This window comes from Aphelocoma coerulescens, chromosome 12 (assembly GCF_041296385.1).
Source record: "Aphelocoma coerulescens isolate FSJ_1873_10779 chromosome 12, UR_Acoe_1.0, whole genome shotgun sequence".
NCBI lineage: Eukaryota > Metazoa > Chordata > Aves > Passeriformes > Corvidae > Aphelocoma > Aphelocoma coerulescens.
In genome coordinates this window covers 20,797,600-20,815,790 of record NC_091026.1, presented here as the reverse complement: position 1 = coordinate 20,815,790, position 18,191 = coordinate 20,797,600, and the positions used below count along the sequence as shown (strand labels likewise).

Here is an 18,191-nt window from a genome sequence, read left to right as displayed (position 1 = left end):
GAAGGATTAAACACATTTTCAAAGGGTCTCGCACAATAGTGCTGCTGAGAACCTGGAGATAGTCATCATTAACAAGAGATTTAATTTAAAGATTGTGGAATGCTCACAGTATCAAACAGGCAGCTCTTATTTGCACAGGGTGGAATTTGGCAGCGGAGGAAGTGCCAGCAGAAAAATATCCACTGTTCATCCACCCCCAGCACCATCACACACCCCCTGCCTGGGGGCACAGGGATATCCCCAGCCCCACGGATCCACCCTCCACAGACAAGTCCGTGCACCCAGGGCTCTGCAGATCTCATCCCTGGATACTCAGTCACAGCACAGACACTGCGGACACACAGCAGGTGTGAAGTCTGAAGGCTTCTCCACATAAGCTCTTTATGTGAAAGCAGCTGAGAACCAGGGCTCAAGAGCCACCAACGACATGCCAGTGTAAATATTGTAATTTCAGGGAGCAGAGGATGACAGTGAGGCCTCTGTGCAGTGTAATCCCTGGACTGTCACCTGACAAAGCCCTTCAGGATCCAATAACAGCCCTGCAGTGACAGAATCCCCCCAGCCCAGCCTCAGCCATGAGATCTCATTAGAGACAAAAGCCTTTATCTCAACAGAATCCATCAATCCCCATGGAATTTCTTGGGGAAAGCAGATGAGCTTTTAAATTTCTCCTGCTCACCACACAAGGCATCGGATAACGCTTCAACCCAAACTCCCTGCACTCTCCTCTGACTGGGGATCTGTGGCTGGGAGCACTGAGCTGCTCCCTGGCACCCATGGACATTCCAGGTGGGAGCCCTTCCCACACCTCCTAGAGCTCGGGAGCACTGCTGCTCTCAGGGACCCAGAGCCTGCAGCCTCCCACCTTCCTGTGCTACCAATTACCAACCCCCTTTAAAAGGATGGTGCTGATCAGTCACAGCATTATCCCATCAGAGGCTCTCACGCTGGAGATCACTCATGGTAATGCTTTAGAGATCATCCTGCAAACCCTTCAGCAATTTTTGGTCAAATCCCAGCCTTTTGGGGAGACTCCTAATGCCAAATTTAACAGCAGTGCATTCCCAGTGGAATCTGTGCTGTTCCTGTGCACAGCATTCCCACTGCCCCCAGGAACTGGGACCAACAGCGGAGGAGATGAAGTCTGGGAAGTTTCCATCAATTTTCAATCAAAGTAAAACAAATCCTCCCATGAACTGATTTCCTTTGATTACAATTCAAGGCAATTATCCAACATAACACGTTTCAGCTGCTGGGAAAATCTAAAGGGGTTGGGGGGGCAAGGCCAGGGGCAGCCAGGGCGGGGTGGCCATTAGGTGACAGCACTGGCCATGGCTTCCATGTCACAGGTGCACATTCTGCCCAACGCCTCTCCAGGGTGTTCTAGTCATGGAATCATGGAATCCCAGAATGGTTTAGGTGGCAATGGGCCTTAAAGCCCATCCAGTGCCACACCTCCCACTGTCCCAGGCTGCTCCAAGCCCCAATGTCCAGCCTGGCCTTGGGCACTTCCAGGGATCCAGGGGCAGCCCCAGCTGCTCTGGGCACCCTGTGCCAGGGCCTGCCCACCCTCACAGGGGAGGAATTCCTTCCTAAATTGTTGTGAAACATCCTCCATCTAAAATAAACGAACAAAACACCCTCCAGCCTCCCTTCACCCCAATAAAACCATTCCTGGGTCCCACGGCAAGCATTCCCACAGCACGAGGAGGGGGAAGGATGAGTCAATTACCTGTGCATTTACGGTCTGTGTCCTCCTTCTTGGAGCCCGTGATGGTCAGCTTGCAGTTGAAGTTCTCCTCCCAGTACTCTGCAAACCACACGTTCCTCCTGTTGTTCTCCAGCGTGCGGGAGGTGAAATAGGTGTCGAACCCTGTGGGGGGAGAGGGCACAGCTGAGGCCTGGCTGTTCTGCCCTGGGGAGATGCAGCCTGGACACAAACAATGTCCTTGTGCCCCCCTCAGTACCCAGCACCCATCTCTGTCCACGTGAGGTCACCATGGGAAGAGAGAAAATCCACATTTTCTCATCAGCTGCATCCTGCAGGAAAATTATTCTGTTTCTAACTACCAGGTATAAAACTGGTGAAACAGATCAATATAAAAGAAGTTATAAGGAAAAAGCATGGATTAGAGATGTATCAATAAGGAATGGAAATAAATGACATGGTGCAGCTGATATTGGACTGAGCTCAAGAAAACGAATGTAGTTATAAGCCTGCCCAGACCTCCAGAGGAGGCAGCTCCACCTCACCAGGCTGTTACCAGCACCCCTGTGCATACAAATTCCCACTGGGACCATCAGCCAGCACCAGCCTCCCACAGCATTCATATCCTGTTACTATCCCACTGTACTCTGGGTTTTCCCCTGCAAACAAGATTTGCATGAGCACAAATAAATCAGTGCATGTCTGTGTGCTCACACACAAAGTCTTTTGTCATTTCTCCTGTCTTTTTTCCCTGTGTAGCTGGCAGGAGCTCTATCCACTCATGTGCTCAGAAGGAACAGTGCTTGGAGTGGCACAGCCAAGTGCTCTTGGCACACAGCAAGGGGAGCTTTGTCGCCTGTGCTCCAGAGGTGTCAGATACAGGCGATGCTGTTCCACCCCTGCAGCCCCATCACAGGCTCCTGGCACCCCAAACCCTGCTGATTTTCAACCTTTCCAAATCCAGCTGTCTCTTCCCAAACCTCGCCGTCCCTCTGGAGTTTGGGGGCTGTGCCTGTTCCCTGCAGGGAGCTGTGCCAGTCCCACAAGGAGTAGATCAGTTCCAGCACTGGGACCCTCACCTGTGTTAGTGCTGCTGGGGTCACCTGGCTGTAGCTGCAGTGAGCGACAGCAGAGCTCTGCCTACACCTAAAGTCGCTGTTCCTCAGGGAACCTTCCACAACTGCAACCCCACTTCAAGTCCAGGTACAAAAGGAGTTTTTCCTTTTACTAAGAAAGTTGTGGAGGAATTCAAACTACCCAAATCTGAAACCTGGATAAAGCAGACCAGTGGTAAAGAGGACTTGAGAATGCTGGTTGCACTCAGAGAAGCTCAGAGGTGAATTATCTGCCATCCTACAAGTGCACACCCACTGGAGATGGGAATCTCAGAGGATGTTTTCCCACTTCTGGGCGCTACAGCTGCCCTAGCACTGCAGAAGAGGGTGCAAAGACAGAAGCAATGAGCTCATACAGCCCAAACCACCCCTGCTATTGCACCATCACAGGGGCCCTGTGGGGCCTGCAGTCAGAAATGGCTGCAGATGCACATTCCATTCAAAGGGGGAATGTTCCTGGCACTGCAGCCAATGATTTCCCTCCTGCAATAGGTGGGTACAGTGGCACAGGCTGGCACAGCACGGAGCAGAGTCTGAGGAAAACCATCTGGCATGGTTAAATTAGCACAACAACCCTTCCACCGGGGAGAGGATAGACAGCACAAACCCAGCTGTTTTAAAATTGCAAAGGAGACTGGGACTGGGGTCAATCCCTCTTCTCTTCTCTGCTCTGTGTGCCAGTGACCCAGCTCTAACATGTGCTTTCCTAGGGCTGAGTCTGCTGTTCACAACTCACATCCCAAGCCCAGAAGGCACAGCCCACGTCATCTCCAAAAACCAACCAGGAAAATCAGCACTGAGGCCTTCCAGGAACAGGTGGAAAGCTAATTAAAATTTTACCTGCAGCTTCACCAGCAAGTGATGCAGTTTATTAGAATCAAAAGTAGGTCCCTCCTATGACAGAGGAGGGTGCCAAGCCCAGAGGCCCAGCCCCACCGAGGGGATGCCCTGCTGCACAGGCAGCAGCCAGAGCCTGAAGGACAGCAAGCAACCCACAGGAAAATGCAAGTAAAGCACCAAAGCAGGCTGGGAGAAGCCCTCAGTGCTGGACTGAAGTTTTACTGAGTATTTGGGTGCACTCTGTAAGTTCCACATGATTTTCCAGCCCTTCACGTGGGGACTGCAGCTGGAAGTTGAATCTTCCCAGAATAAAATGGATCGAGCTGCAGGAAAAGAGACATCCTGGGATGGCAGAGACCCTCATCTCTCCCTGCTCTATTTATCCTGAGACAGGGACTTCACCTGGGCCTCGCACACCCTAAATGTATAATTTGTTAAAACTAAAGTAAATAATTGCTTAGAACTCCTGGGACACCTGCTGTAGTTAATTAATAATAAATTAGTGATTTAGGAATGTTTCTGTGCAGTCTCTAGAAGGGCCAGCACTATTTCTCTACCCACCCCTTCTGTGATTCTATGATTGCCACTGACAGGATTAAATTTCCTAAGGAAAAGATTCTCATGGATGGGTCAGAAGAATATTCAGAAAACAGTCAAGTTTTAGGGACACACAACCTAAACTTTTTCCTGTAAACCTGTGTATATTGGTTTTCCTCCTAATTAAAAGAGCATTTCAAATGGGATATTCTAGATCTACAATGTCCATATGGCTTGGAAAGAGCACCAATAAACCTTCCCCACGTGCCAAACTCACTGACCTCTGGGGAAAATGCTCTATAACTTAATAACGTAAAATCAATGAGTCCTGATAAAACTGTAATAGAATTCCATATGAATTACTCTAAACCTTTCCAGATTTAATAACAAATAATAACGTTCCCATTGATTTGTTTAATGATCCCCCTGCATTCGCAGGCTGGAATATGGATCCCTATTAAAAAGGGAACATTTTTTACCATTCTTTTCTATTGATCAGGACAAGCAGGTGAGTGACAGTGGGACAGGGTGCAGAGATGCACAAGTTCCTGGTAATTCCCTAGGGGTCAGTCCTGTGCAGCCACCCCTCCCACAGTGCAGACCCTGGGAATGCTGCTCCCACACAGCCAAGGTCCTGGAGAACCCCTCCCAGAGGCACCACCCTGGCAACTGCCCTCCTTCCCAACCTGGGAACAAGAATCCTGGAATGCTTTGGGCTGGAAGGGACCTGCAAGCCCACCCAGTGCCACCCCTGCCATGGGCAGGGACACCTCCCACTGTCCCAGGCTGCTCCAAGCCCCCGTCCAGCCTGGCCCTGGACACTGCCAGGGATTATTTTCCCAGGCAGGACTGTTCCTACACTTCCCACAGTGCTGTCCTGCACACACCTGACAGTGGCAGGTCCTCTGTGCCAGTGGGAATCTCAAATGCTTCTCTAATTTTAGACACTTTTTTGGACTGAACCTGACTCAAACACTCAGGGTGAACAAGGCAAACGCTCTCTGCACCAACGACAGACCTGAGCCTGTGCTCCATCTTTCTGACCTGATACATGGAAACAACTCACATGCACAGGGCTGAACTTAAAGAGTTTTGGGTTCAGAGGCTCTGGAAATTAGATGACCCAACAAAAACCACTGGATGCTTAAATGCAAAAGCAGGAATAATCACTTCTCACCCCTGTTCGTGACCAAGCACTGCACTGGTGTGACAAGATTTAGTGATCCCCCAATGTTCTCCATATTTCATACTTTAGCAAATTACTTTTTCAGCAAATACCTCTAAGAGATATAAATATTTCTTTTATGAGATTTTCCAAATTACAATGAATCTCTTATTACTTCAAATCACTGTGATTTGATTAAATCGTTATTTTTACACATAGAAAGATGATACTACCTCAAAGCTTCATTTATTTTCCACCACAGGATAAATATGTACACGAACTACATAGTGATGAGACAGAGGGAATAAAGGGGAGCATGGAGGGGGGAGTGGGGGAAAGGGACCTGATCCCAAACCCTATGGAAAGGCCAGGAAAATCTAGGCAAGGGACAAGGGCTCCTTGGCTCTGTGGCCATCAACATCTGAGCACTCCAGGTGGTTTTCCTGCCACTCTCAGGGTGCCCCTTGGATCAGGCCAGGAGTTACCAGCAGTGTTAAGTGACTGAAATCAGAAATTCCTGGGGGAGATGGGAATGACTCCTCCCCAGCTGGCTGGAGTCAGGTTTGATCCAGGTGTTCTGTTCCACATTCACAGGCAGCTGTCTGGACATGGAGTGTCTGCATGGATCCAGGCCTGCCCAGGGAACACTCACTCCCAGCCCCCCACACTCAGAACCCTCTCCCAGCTCCTCCCAGCCAGGGCTGTCCCAGCAGGAAGGATGCTACAGCACCACCGGGAGCCTCTCGATTATCCACCAGGAAATAAGCCCTGTTAACCCGGGGTTGTATTTACCCCACTCCAAAAACCCCAAATGATTGATTTCTAACATTAATCTTGCATCTCTGCCTCCCTGGGATGCCCATTTTCTGGCTGGAAGCACAGGGCTCGGCTCCCTGGCACTGCTGGCAATTGCAGGTGCTCAAGAGGCCAAACCAGGCTCCAGCTCTGCCATGGGCACCTCAGGGACAGAGGGAGCCTGGCAGGAGGGAGTTGTCACCGGGAAAGAGTCAGGAACACACCCAGGGGGACCTCAGGGACAGAGGGAGCCTGGCAGCAGGGGTTTGTCACCGGGAAAGAGTCAGGAGCACACCCAGGGGGACGGGATTGGCTGCAGGAGACAGACTGGGGGCACCCAGGAAAAGCAACACCCTGTGAGAATAAAGATGAAATCAGGGGGTCCAGTGCTGGGCTGGCACCAGTGACACCAGCAGCAGCCAAGGGAAGCTCGCAGCACCTCCAGCAAGAACGGCAGGGGTGGCTTGTGAAGCCAAGGTGCCATCAGCATGAGCACAGCAGGAGTTTAGAGGCACTTGTGTCACCTCTGGTTTGCCGTGTCACCGGCACGCGCTGCAAACCATCCCCTCGTGGCACCAGGGACTTCAGGGGCTCAGGGGTTATTTAATAAGGAAAATCATTAAGCCTAATTAAACCACAAAATTATTGACCCACTGCATTTCCCAGGTGCCTCAAGCACTTTCATTCTCAGCCCAGGCGAGAGCAAATCCAACATATTGACCCAATTTCACTCGAGCAGTGATTTGATCAGTTTATGATATTTTTATTCTTCTATTTAGTCTCAAGGATGTCCCCAGTACTGACAGCCAGTTATTTCCCCACGTAGTAAATCATCACCTGCTATAATTATTGAGGCCAAATGAGTTGAAAGCAGCTACTCAAACACTTTTCCAATTTCCCTAGCATTTAACCCAAAGCAGTTTCATTTACTGGCATTAAATCTGGGATAAAGGCATTAGGTGTGGAATGACAGGATCAATTTTAGGGCAGCAAGTGTCTCTGCGGATTTCATGATGTTGCCCAACCACACACTATGGGCTGTTATTAAGACAGTCTACAGATATTTTTTTGACCTTCTTGCTTGGTAAAAAAGCTGTAATAGAAATGATTTTATTAACTTCCATCATGCCATAAAAGTGCTTTGCAGTTGTTTTCTTTTTCACTAATTGCTGATTATAACTGTGCAAAAGGGTATTTCAGGTGGTGTCACATCTGACTTTTATATCCGTGACACAAATCACATACAGAGGAAATTCCACTTAGGGCAAATCTGGGATTTTAGGCTGTAAAGGTTCTATTAGGGAAACAGCTAGCTATTGGCTAAGCAACCTTGTTATCACTTTATAAAACGACACAGCTGCCAGGGCAGTGAGATCATGACCCAGGTGGTGTCTGAGGCAGCCCTGTCAGGGAAAGGTTAATGTACAACTGCGTTATTATTCATTATTCTACATTTCACAGCCCTCAGGCACCTCTCACTCCCCGAGAGCTCCCATGTGTATCAACATCAGCAGCACAACCCCCTGAATTTGTCCCTCTATTTCCATTTTCAGTGGCACCCCCTCAGCTGTTGCAGCAGGTGCTGGGCACGCCCAGGAGCTCAGCCCCATCCCTGGACTCTCCTGCTGCCTTGGGCTTCTGGATGGCCCCAGGATCCTCCCCCAGCTGGAGCAGGGGAACCCTCCCTTTGTTAATGAACAACAAAAGGACCAAATCCAGGCCCCAGAGCTGCCACAGATGCTCTGGAGAGCCCCAGGCCCCAAAAAACACCGAGATTGTGCATTTTCAGCCCCAGAGAGACTTCCCAGGATGGCACAGGTAGAAAGTCACCTGGGCTGGTTACACAGCTTAGATCCAGTGCTCTGAGCTCAGCTGAACACTGCACTTCTCCCTCAAAGGGCTCCTGCTGCGGGAATGAATAATTCCCTATGAATTGCAGTGAGCAGAGTGCCAGCCAAGGGAGGAACACTGCTCACCAGCCCACCCCTGCGAGCAGGGAGCAGAGCCTGCTGGAACCAGCATCACCAGAGCCAGGCCAGACAGATAAAAATACCTCCTGGAGCAGAATGCCTCTGCCAGGAATTCATCCTTTCCTGCTGCCCAGTTCTTGGAAATGGGCAATTTGTTTTGCCAGGACCTTTCTCCATGAAAAACTCCTTTTCCTCACACCTGAAGATGAGCTAAAACCTTTTACAAAAGCTGTTCACCAAATAACAGAGCACTGTGGATCCCTGGCAGTGCCCAAGGCCAGGCTGGACACTGGGGCTTGGAGCAGCCTGAGACAGTGAGAGGTGTCTGTGCCCGTGGCAGGGGTGGCACTGGATGGGCTTTAGGGTCCCTTCCAGCCGACTGGATGTGTCTTCCCACCAGTTTCCTAAGTTCCTGCTTCCCACTCTTCTTACCAGAAGCTGCTCCACAGATGGCCTGTTCCCTTTTAATAATGCAGAGCAGCAAAACCCGAGATCCAGGTCTAAATGCAGAAAACGAGAGTGCTTTTGCTCCCTGAACAGCAGCCACCGACAAAATGCTCTGAGCAGCTCCTTGAAAGCAGTTAAACTCCAGTCACCAACTTGCATAATTTAAATGAGGGTGAAAATACAGAAATCCCTCTCTGTTGGGATGCAGCAACTGCAGCAACTCCTGGAGACATTCAACAGGTGAAAATTAGAATAAAGAATGATAATGCAATGAAAATCCAAGGGGCTGCTCTGCCCAGCCCGGCTGCAGCACTCACACATCGAGTCCTTCACCCCCAGATTCATTTGCCCCGTCCCTCACTGCAGTGTTCCCATGTCAGCAGCAGGAACTGCAGTGAGTGTCCCCAGAGCTGTGCAGCCTGGAACGTGTGTGCCAGAGCCCCCAAAGCACACCCAGCCCCACTGCTGGCACGGGGACACTGCTGGTGACAGCCACAGCTCTGTCCAGTGCTGCTCCAGGTGGTGCCTGTGTCCTGCAGAGCCAGAGCTGGGCCCAGGGCAGCCAGGCTGGCACAGGAGCCAGGGCTCAGCTCAGACCACTGCAGACACTGCCAGCCTCACTGCACATTCTCCTTGAGACAGATATGCCCAAGAAAATTGGGGGGGACCTGAAAGCCCATCCAGTGCCACCCCTGCCATGGGCAGGGACACCTTCCACTGTCCCAGGCTGCTCCAAGCCCCAATGTCCAGCCTGGCCTTGGGCACTGCCAGGGATCCAGGGGCAGCCCCAGCTGCTCTGGGCACCCTGTGCCAGGGCCTGCCCACCCTCACAGGGAATTTCTCCCCAATATCTCATTTAACCTCCCCTCCTCCCTCACAGGCTGTTCCCCCTTGTCCAGTCACCCCATGCCCCTGTGAAAAATCCCTTCCCAGCCTTCTTGCAACCCCCTTCAGATAAAGGAAGGGGCTCCAAGATCTCCCCAGAGCTTCCTCTTCTCTCTGAGCAACTTCAACTCACTCAAAATAGAACCCAGCCCCCTCATCACATCCTCCCCTTTTTTCCTTAGGTCCTTTTACAAAATACAAATACCTTGCTATTTGACAGCTGATTTCTTGACTCTCAGGCAGCTGAACAATGCCAGAGTGTGCAGGGAGGTGAGCAGAGGGAGATAATTACTGTTCTCTCCCTCCTTCCCACTCCCTGCTCAGCTGAGGCTGCTCACCCCAACCCAGCTCCCTCTGTGCACAGCAATCACATCAAACACCAGCTCAGACCAGGACAGGCACAGCAGAGAAAACGGAGGGGATTTCTGGGGCTGGCAGGCCTGGAACCCTCCCTCAGGCTGCCCCCAAGGCCATGGGCCCCCGCACAGGGACACCCACAGCACCCCCAGGGCTCCTCCTGGGAACTCTCTGCATCTCCAGGGAAAGCAAAATCCATTCCCAATTTAATGTAAGTATTTCAGGAGCAGAGCATCCTCTAAGCACCCATCCCTCATTCTCCATCACTATTTTTTTCTGCAGGGGTATCCCACCCCCAGCATTCCCTTTGGGATCCTGGCTGGCCTTGGGGACCACCAGGCAAGTCCTGTGGCCACTTCCTAGCTCAGAGCTCCCCCCATGTCACCCATCCAGCTGCAACCACAGCATCCAGAGACCTTTGAGCCCACCCCAAGGAGCAGAACACAGAATTCCAAGAGGATCAATATCCAACAGCCCCTCCCTGGCTGCTGAGGGGAGACTGAACCTGGAGTGCCCTGGCAGAGCCACCCCAGGCCTGGCTGTGTCAGAGATGCTGGGGAGATGCCTGAGGCTGCCTAAATATAAGGAAACTTTTAAATGGCTCTCAAGTTGCAAGATAATTTGTATTCCACTCTCTTCATACCAACACATTAACCAAATACATTATTTCCATAATGAGGAGATGAACATCTGTGTGGCTTCCCAAAATTTCAAGTGGCAATACTCGAGACAAGTATTCCCTCTTTGGGGACTGACACATCAGCATTTCAAATAACTGCCATAACTAAAAATATCATTTAAATTCTAAGGAGGTCAAAGACAGTTCAGGTGTGGTTTAGATTTCAGGTTTTTTAGATAAAGCAAACCAATTTGATTCCACAAAATTAAGTCGCTGCAGTGTTGTATTAAATCATTTGTGCTTGGCCCTGTGTAAAAGAAGTGCTCAATGCAAACTTTACCTGAAATGGGGAAGACAAATACCTGAAGCAGTGTTATGTCAGTGAAAATTGCTGGGAGAGAGCTGAAGAGCTCTGGGTCAGGCACCCCATGGCAGCAGAGCAGCCCCAGCTAACATGGCCTCACCTCTTCCCAGCTTTGGTACAATAAACCTGCCCAAAGCCACCAAAAAACCCAACTCATCCCATCAGATCTGGAATACCTTTCTTTGGAAATTTATGCTATGGGGAGCAGTAGCTAAACAGAGAAACAAAAAGCCAAACTTGAAAACAAAGAAGGATTTCTTCATCACGTATAGGACTCGATCCTTGCTCAGGGTATTCTGTGACTGACAAGGGGGCCTGAGGGCTACTCTGCACAGGTGAACCACTGTGAGCGCCCCAGGGAAGAAATGTGAGAGAGAAATAGCAGTGAAAGCCTGGTTCCCCTTCAGGGATCCCCGGGAGAGCTCAGGGAAGCATCACTGTGGGGAGAAGCCGAGTCTCATCCCCCTGCTCAGAGACACAGAGGTGCTGGGGCTGTACCTGCCCAGCCACTGCAGCTGCTCGTGCCTGGTGTGGCAGCACAACACCGGCTCTAATTAGGCCTCACCGTTATTCACAAGCAATTACACCATCCTTCTTTCAGCAGCAATAATCAGCTCGATTACTGGCCCTTCTCTGGCTTCACACTTCTTTCTCACCAGCCCTAACACAATCACCTTTGGAAGGTGGGACGCACCAGGAGCAGCCACTGCTGAGCCCCACGGAGCTGGGAGAGCCCTCTGGCAGGGCTTTCTGGAGCCCTTTCCCTGCATGTTTCTACACTGCCTCGGTTTGCCCGGCCCTTCTCTATGGGATACCTGGCCCGGTGAATGACCTCAGTAACCGTGCGCTAACGGGAGAAAGCCGCAGCTGCAAAAGCTGTGGCTGGGTGTGCACGGGAGGGCTCAGAGCCAAGCTGGAGTGAGAGGTTCCACCAGGGCTGTGTTAGCAGGAACAAGGGAATTCCTTTCAGATGGACAACGCCACGCAATGGAAACAAAGCCCAAGCTCCCCTTCCCAGGCCTTTCCCTTCAGCTGCACAGAGCAGCATCTTCCCTGGCAGGCTCCCAGCTCCTCACCACCCAGCCCCTACGGCTGAGAGGCTAAAGGGTTGTGTTTATCCAGCCTCAGCAGGGCACCCAGGCCATCGATCTATTGACTCCTGCTTCCCTTTCCGAGGAGCCAGCACAGGGGGCTACAAGGAGGAGCTTTTCCTAAATCCTTTCCCATCCCTTTGTTGTCATGCAGTCAAGTAAACAGAATGAAAACACGCTCCTGAAACAGATCTGCAAATCCAGCAGGAGTGAAGTGGGCACTTCTGCACTCATTGTATCATCTTTAAGGAAATTATGTGTATTATTATGTGCATTATTTCCTAAACTATTACTTTCAAAAGCCTATAATCAGTGAAGCCTTAACAATACAGACTAGAAGAAAAAAGCACAGGGAAACAAACAAGACAAGCCTTTCAAACCTCTGCTCACTTCCTAAAATTAGCACATTTCCCTTTGTGCCTGCGCCTGCCTCGCTCAAAGATGTCAGTAACACACTCCTGGTGTGTCTGGGGGTGTGGAGCCCCAGCAGAGAGGGGCTGGAGCCTGCAGGGAACTTTCCTGGGATGCTCTGGGTGCCATGGTGAGAGCCAGGGTGAGAACCAGCAGCTGCTCAGGCAGCACACAGCCACGATAAACACGTGACACGGGCCCAGTGAAAGCACTTTTGGTGTGTGATGCAGACATTTGCTCCTTGCAAACTCTGCCCCAGCACAGGCACCCATCAGAGCCCCCTGCAGAACAGGCCTGGGGGTCCCCTGGAGCTGCCACGCAAACAGCAGCTTCCTAAAAATACAGTCCTTCCTCCTTTCTGGCTGGAAATACTCTGCCCAAACACATCCAGCTGACAGCTCCCGTGTCACATCATTGAGAGGAAAATTGGTCTTGAGAAGACGCAATTCAGGGTATCTCAAAAGTGATGATCCATCTGAAGGGTGATCAATAGCTGTGTGTTCCTCTGGGGATGATCTCTTCCTACAGCACCAGCCCTCCCTGTGTGTCTCCATGTGCTCACCTCCTTCTCTCAGAACACCCACACCATCTCCAGGGTCCTGGAATCACAGCCGAATGGGAATAGCAAAGGGAAAATGCCAGCAAAGCTCGGGGAGCAGCACCCACACCACAGACCTAGAGACACAAACCCCACGATGAGCAGCAGTTGGATCCCAGCAGAGATCCTGGATTCTGGCAGTGCCAGATCTGCTGGGGGTTGGGTGAGCAGCTCATTTCATTTCAAGGAGCCCCAGAGAAAGCTCCTAAATCTCTATTTTACAGCAGTTCTGTATGGTCCAATTAGAGCTTCCCACCTCCTATCTGTGCTGGAAGCAGCAGCAGCGTTTGGTTCAAGCCCCATTTGGGACAGGATTTCTTGTTAATGCTGTGCTGGTTATGGGCAGTGCCTTGCACTGAGCAGTGGCAGAAAATTCTCTTTAATACCCTGAAACCACCACCCCTTCAAACTGTCTCACAAGCCCCGGGTGAACCGCAGTGCCTGAGCCCCACACAGCGGCCAGGGGGGCATCCAGCAGAACCCCAGGACGTGTGAGCTGGGAGGGAAGGAGTCCTCGTGAGACCCCACCTGCAGTGCTGCCTCCAGCCTCTGCTGCAGCCCTGTAAAGCTCAGCACTGCAATTCCACAGGGAATGGGCAATTCTCCTGGCAGGAACAGGCCCTGTTTGCCCCAGTCTCCAGCATTTCCAGACGGATCCTCTCAGGACACTGGGCACCACCACACCCATGTATTTAAGCCAATATTTACCTGCACAACACTGACCTGGCCCCACTGGTCCCAGCCAGCCTGGAGGGGCCAAGGAAGGAAGGACAGATCCCAGAGCTGGAGCCCTTCAGCTGAGTGGGAAGGAAAGCAGCTCATGGGGGGAAGGCCAGGGGATGGGAGGGAATTCAGGGCAGGTAATGGGGAGAGTAAGCAAATCTGGGAGTGATGGTCCAAGGGACTGACGGTCCAAGCTGCACCTCTTATGCCTTTTCCCTCGGGACTGGGGTCCCCTCTGGCTTTTGGTGTTCCTGGGCTCTGCTCCAGCCAGGCTGCAGCCCCACAGTCCTGGAGGAACAGACCCCTGCAGCCACATCTTTCCATCCCAGTTCCTCTCTCAAAGCACATGGCTCATGCCCCAAGGACGCAGAAAAAGCTGGAGAACAACAGAGAACCGGAAAAGACCCCGCACCAGGCTGTAAACAAACAAAAAATACCCAAAGTGAAGTGTTTACAAGTATGATTATGCAATTTACGCCGGCCCTCTGCTCTCTTGAGGGAGAGGCAGGAAGGGCTGTGGGCAGCACCTCATTCCCAGGGAACTTCCCGGGGGGATGCAGGGCAGTGTGACCCTGTCTGTAACACTGCACACAACCCAACACTGTCTCTAAGAGAGCAAAATGAACCCCGAGCTCCTTCCCTTTGCCACACTGGGGCTGGGAAGGTAAAACATTTCAGAGGCACTAAACAGGGACAGAGAATTTCATTCTCAATTTTGCTTAAATCATCACTCTTTCATTGGTTTTTCCTCAGTTCATACCGCCCAAACAAAAAAGGAGAAGACCAGCTCTTGTTGGAAACAAAAACAAAACAAGGTTCACCATCTCTCTGGGAGACAAACAACTGAAAATTCCAGGGACAGTTCTGTTGGTTTGCAGCATTTGCAGTTTTTATTTTTTAAAATACCTGAGCACATCCCTGTACTGGATTTGAGCCATCCCTCAACTATCAAGCCCAGAACTTCACAAACTCCAGCCTCAGCCCCATCCACAGCCTCTGGAATTGAATCATTAATCTGAAATCTACTTGAATCCCACTGTTCAGTTGCATCAGTTCTGAGCTCAGACAGTAAAGACTGTTTTTTTTCCACATCAGCAAAGCTTTTGCCAGACTTTCTAAATAATTAAGATCAAATCTATGCATTATCCTCCGTATTTCTCTTACAGCTGCTCCCCTCCTTGGTTCCATCTCCCTGGGAGCTGGTGTCCATGAGGACAGAGCACACACAAGTGAGAAAGGCAAGGAAGACTCTTTCAAAAGAAAAGCACTGGAGGAAAAGCCGGAGCTCTGGAAGTGCTCAGTGAGTAACACCCACTGTAACAACTGCTCCCAGTACCACGGACTGGGAACCACAGGGAACTGCCCACTCTGATAAATATGGCACAGGAAAAGGTGTGGGAACAAGAGAAAGGAAGAGGTGAGGAGATCGTTGTTCACCCTCCTCACAGCTGAGGTTAAGAGGAGAACAACTTCTGGGACTCAGAACAGGGCTTGTTTCTCATGTGAGGAGGGCCCAGCACAGCTCTGCTTCGGAAGAGCTCAGAGCACCAAGAACCAGGATACAACATCCTGCTGCCACATTGCTCTATAAAGAAATAATTAAATAAATACATACAATCTGCTTTTTTCCTCTGAAAGCCTCTCCAAGCCTTTCAAGTTCCCTGTACCTGGCTGAGCTGCCAGTGGAGCGTGTTCCCAACTTCCCAAGGAGTGATTCCTCTTTCATGTGCACTTCTCTGGCTCACTGTCTACTGCAATTATGCAAATAATATGCAACTTTATCCTTTCAGCATAATTACATCAAACACAATCAGGTTATATTAAGACTGACTTAAGATGAATGAATTCAGTTCATCTAATGATTTCCTAAATCCCCCCTGTGGGACTGTGGCAAAGAAAATTCTGTCCCAAGAGTGACATCAAGTACCAAGACAAATAACTCTGGATCTGGGGGTCTGATCCTACAAAAAGCCAAACACTTTAGGCCCCCTCTGGAGTCAGAGGCTGTCAGAAAAACAGGAACATCAGCTGGTACCTATGGACACAGGTGTAAAACCACAGCACACCCGCACTTCTCACCTGTGTTTTGAACTGAAATCACAGCTGAGGGTGAAGAATGACTAGAAAAATGCTTTTTTCTCTGTACAATGAGTGTTTCAGTTTGTGACTTGTGTGACCAACAGCTCTACAGACAAAGCCCTGCTAATCCAAAGTGTGCCATGCACCCTGAACTCGCAGGCACATCCTCGTTCAGTGCAGCTGAGCATTCCCTGGCTGATTAGCCAAACATTATTCCCTTTGCTGTGGGAAGAGGCAGTGTCAACATTCAGGTCAAGGCATGGGAGCTGCAGTGATCTCTCTGCTTCCAGCAAGGTTTCTTAGGAATGTTTTTACAACATATTCCAAATACTACTTAAGACAGCGATAAAAGGAAAGGAAAAAAAGAAGAGATGCTTTTGAGGAGTAAAATAAGGGCAACCCCCTCATTCATGATTTAACACAGATTTTGACTAAATCCAGTGGGAATTGAGCTGGCACTTCACTGTGGCCCTGACCTGGAGCCTGGGAGCCCCAGGATGCTGCATGGAAGGGGCCTGGGCTGGGATCTGCTCAAGGCACTGGGCTCCAGTCTGCTTATGCAGTTTGTTTCCTTCCATTTGCAGGGAAAATCAAGGTGCCTTATTTCTTTTATTTTATGCCCTCATCGAAAGAAATGTGTTGCTGAATTTTAGGAAGCAAATGTTCCATTTCTGGATGATGAAAGAATGACATTAAAAAGTCTAATTCCTTTCTTTGGGTCTCGTGGCCAAATGAAAATAAAACAACAGAAAGGAAAACAGAACAACCCCCAGCAGCCTGAGCACGGGGAAGGCAGCAATCCAGAGGGATTAGGGCCTCCCTGAGCACGGAAACACCAGTGCCTGAGGATTCCTGACACATTCACTGGCTGTTCTCTTGGTGAATGACACAGAAATGGGACCAGTCCAAAAGGGGAAATGTGGGATCTGGAAAACTGCTCCAGTAGCACCAGGATCTGTTCCCTTAACCACCCCTCTGCCCCTGTGACAGCAGGAGCAGATGGCACATCCAGATGGCAATTAGGGACGGCTGGATGGGACTGGGGAGGGCAGGAACCAGCCCGAGCCTTTGGAGTGGCCAGGGAGCAGCCAGGAACCCTCTGCTCTGCACAAGGACGCCTCGCTCTGCCTCCCTCCCCCAGGCACAGCACCCACTCCTGCCCGAGGCTTTTCCTCCCCAGAAACTCTTATGGAACACACAGACCCCAGAATGTGTGTCTGCTGCTAAAGGATACCTCAGTCAGAGAGATTTGTAGGCAAAATGCAATTCAGGCACCACAGTAATGCCCCAGCCTATGTGGCCACGAGTGCAAAACGCACCCAGCCAACCTCAGGCAGTTCTCCAGCAGAGGCACTGAATAAGGAGATATTTGCAGGCTCAATAAACACAATTTTTTTGCAGCTACATCAAACACACTGATGTTTACAACTCTTATTTAACTGACTTTTTATACCTGAACTCTTCCACTCTGCCATCCTCACTCATTGTGTCCAAAACCCCCTCATGCTTCCCACGACAGGTTTAATGTGTAACGTAAAAGGAAAATATTTTAAAACAAACAAACGTGGAAAGTTTTTGTTTCTGTGTACTGTTGACAGAATTTTCATTTCTGTGTCAGAAACCCTCAGGGATGAATACAGACAGTGTGAAAAGCTTATTAAAATATCCTGCTTTTCAGAAACAAACCACTTCATTGTCTGTCAACTTTCTGTATTTACAGAGAAATAACATCCAAGAGTGCCTCGGGGGGTTAAAAATGTAAAAGAATGAAGCAGATGATCTACCTGAGAGGAATAACTGATGAGCAGGGAGCGCAGGAACAGGGAAAATGCAAATATTTGGTTTTGCAGGCAGTGAAGACACCAGAACCCCTTTAAATGTGGGCAATGTGCTCGAGGACTGCCCGCAGACCCTGCCCTGCCAGGGCCAGCAGAGGAGTTGGGTTTCCCTACTCAGTGCCTGCCCTGGAAACAACTTTCCCTCCATATTCCAGAGAACACAGACTCTGATCAACCTCTCTGGTGCCCAGAGGAAGCCATGTGGATGCTGAAGCATCTTTACACACAACAGGATTAACAGACTGAGGCGAGATCAGACAACAGACACTCCAGAGCACAAAGGAAAGCTGAGAAACAAAGGGATTAAATAAAACAAGTTTCCCAAAATTGCCCATATACATGCACTTGTACAAGTGTGGATATTTCTGAAGCACACAAGCAATATGGATAAACACAGTGCCTGATCTAAAATGAAAGTTAAGCTGAGTTTAAATGGAAACCACTGATAGAAAAACGAAGTTTTACTCCTTCAGTAGAAAACTTCTCTGCTTCAGAGAGGAGACATAAATTGCCCAAGATTCTCCCTCCCCTGGATGCACAGGACAGGCTCAGACCAGTTGGGTTTCTCTTTCCAGTGATAAAGCCCTGTCACATCCCCCCAGCCCCTGAGAACCAGCTGCTGGCAGCTCCCCAGCTGGGGAAACAGCCT

General features: G+C 50.2%; 1 protein-coding gene across 7 annotated transcripts in view; it reads right to left on the bottom strand.

Annotated features, from left to right (window-relative positions):
• Positions 1 to 18,191, bottom strand: part of GRM7 (glutamate metabotropic receptor 7) — a 209,114-nt gene that overhangs the window by 69,144 nt on the left and 121,779 nt on the right. For all 7 annotated transcript variants that reach the window (XM_069027635.1, XM_069027636.1, XM_069027637.1 and 4 more), the window contains exon 5: positions 1,733 to 1,873. In XM_069027635.1, the coding sequence (XP_068883736.1) occupies positions 1,733 to 1,873 (141 nt within the window). The remainder of the gene's footprint in view (positions 1 to 1,732; positions 1,874 to 18,191) is intronic.